The sequence below is a fragment of the Lutjanus erythropterus genome, chromosome 23, assembly GCF_056507025.1.
Source record: "Lutjanus erythropterus isolate fLutEry1 chromosome 23, fLutEry1.hap2, whole genome shotgun sequence".
Lineage (NCBI taxonomy): Eukaryota > Metazoa > Chordata > Actinopteri > Lutjaniformes > Lutjanidae > Lutjanus > Lutjanus erythropterus.
This window is the reverse complement of record NC_139339.1, coordinates 190,468-191,198: the sequence shown is the minus strand read 5'-3', so window position 1 is coordinate 191,198 and position 731 is coordinate 190,468. Positions and strand designations below refer to the sequence as shown.

Below are 731 nucleotides of genomic sequence, written 5' to 3'. Positions count from 1 at the left end.
CCAGAAATACAGCAGTGATGAAATATGTTCAATTAAAATTAAAATGATTTGAGTATTTTTAAAAATAAGAATTGATGATGTGGTTTGTGTCCAGATGTCCACGTCCTCCTTCAGACTGAGACAAATTCATCTGATCTCACAGGTTCCTCTGTTTGAAACGTGTCGCCTGAAGTGAATTCTGCTTTGGACTGTAATTAGTGAATATTAATGACTACAGGAAGTGAGAGTAGCCCCTTCCTCTTACCAAAATAAAGTCCTTCTTATAATCATTTCATGTTTTTAAACCATGCATCACTATGACAGATTTTAACGTCATGTTAATTAAAACCAGCAGAAAACAGTAAAACACACCCAAAGTTATTTTATACTTTTGTTTTTATTGTGTTTTATATAGAAAACATCATTAATGGAATTATAGCTAGGAAGGCGGAGTCAAACCCGCCGTGACCGCTGACCTCTCACCCCCAGCTGCATGGGGGAGGGGCTTCAGGGGTCATCACTTTTCAGTCAGTTGTCACGGCGACAGACAGGAAATCAGGACGGAGCTTTAGTTGATCTTTGGGTGGCGGAAGTCTTTGCCAGCAAACTTGGCCTTGTCTCCGAGCTCCTCCTCAATCCTGCAGGTCAGAGGTCACAGAGGTCAGAGGTCACAGAGGTCAGAGGTCACAGAGATATACTTTTTTTTTTAGTTTTCTTTGTAAACTTTGAGTCTGTGCTTTTACTTTGTAAAG

At 40.1% G+C, this 731-nt stretch overlaps 1 protein-coding gene across 1 annotated transcript in view; it reads right to left on the bottom strand.

Moving 5' to 3' along the window:
- Nucleotides 1–357: 357 nt before the first annotated feature.
- eno3 (enolase 3, (beta, muscle)) overlaps nucleotides 358–731 on the bottom strand; it is a 10,415-nt gene continuing 10,041 nt past the window's right edge. The window contains exon 14 of the mRNA XM_084713203.1: nucleotides 358–617. Coding sequence (XP_084569329.1) covers nucleotides 548–617 — 70 coding nt within the window. The 3' untranslated portion in view covers nucleotides 358–547. The remainder of the gene's footprint in view (nucleotides 618–731) is intronic.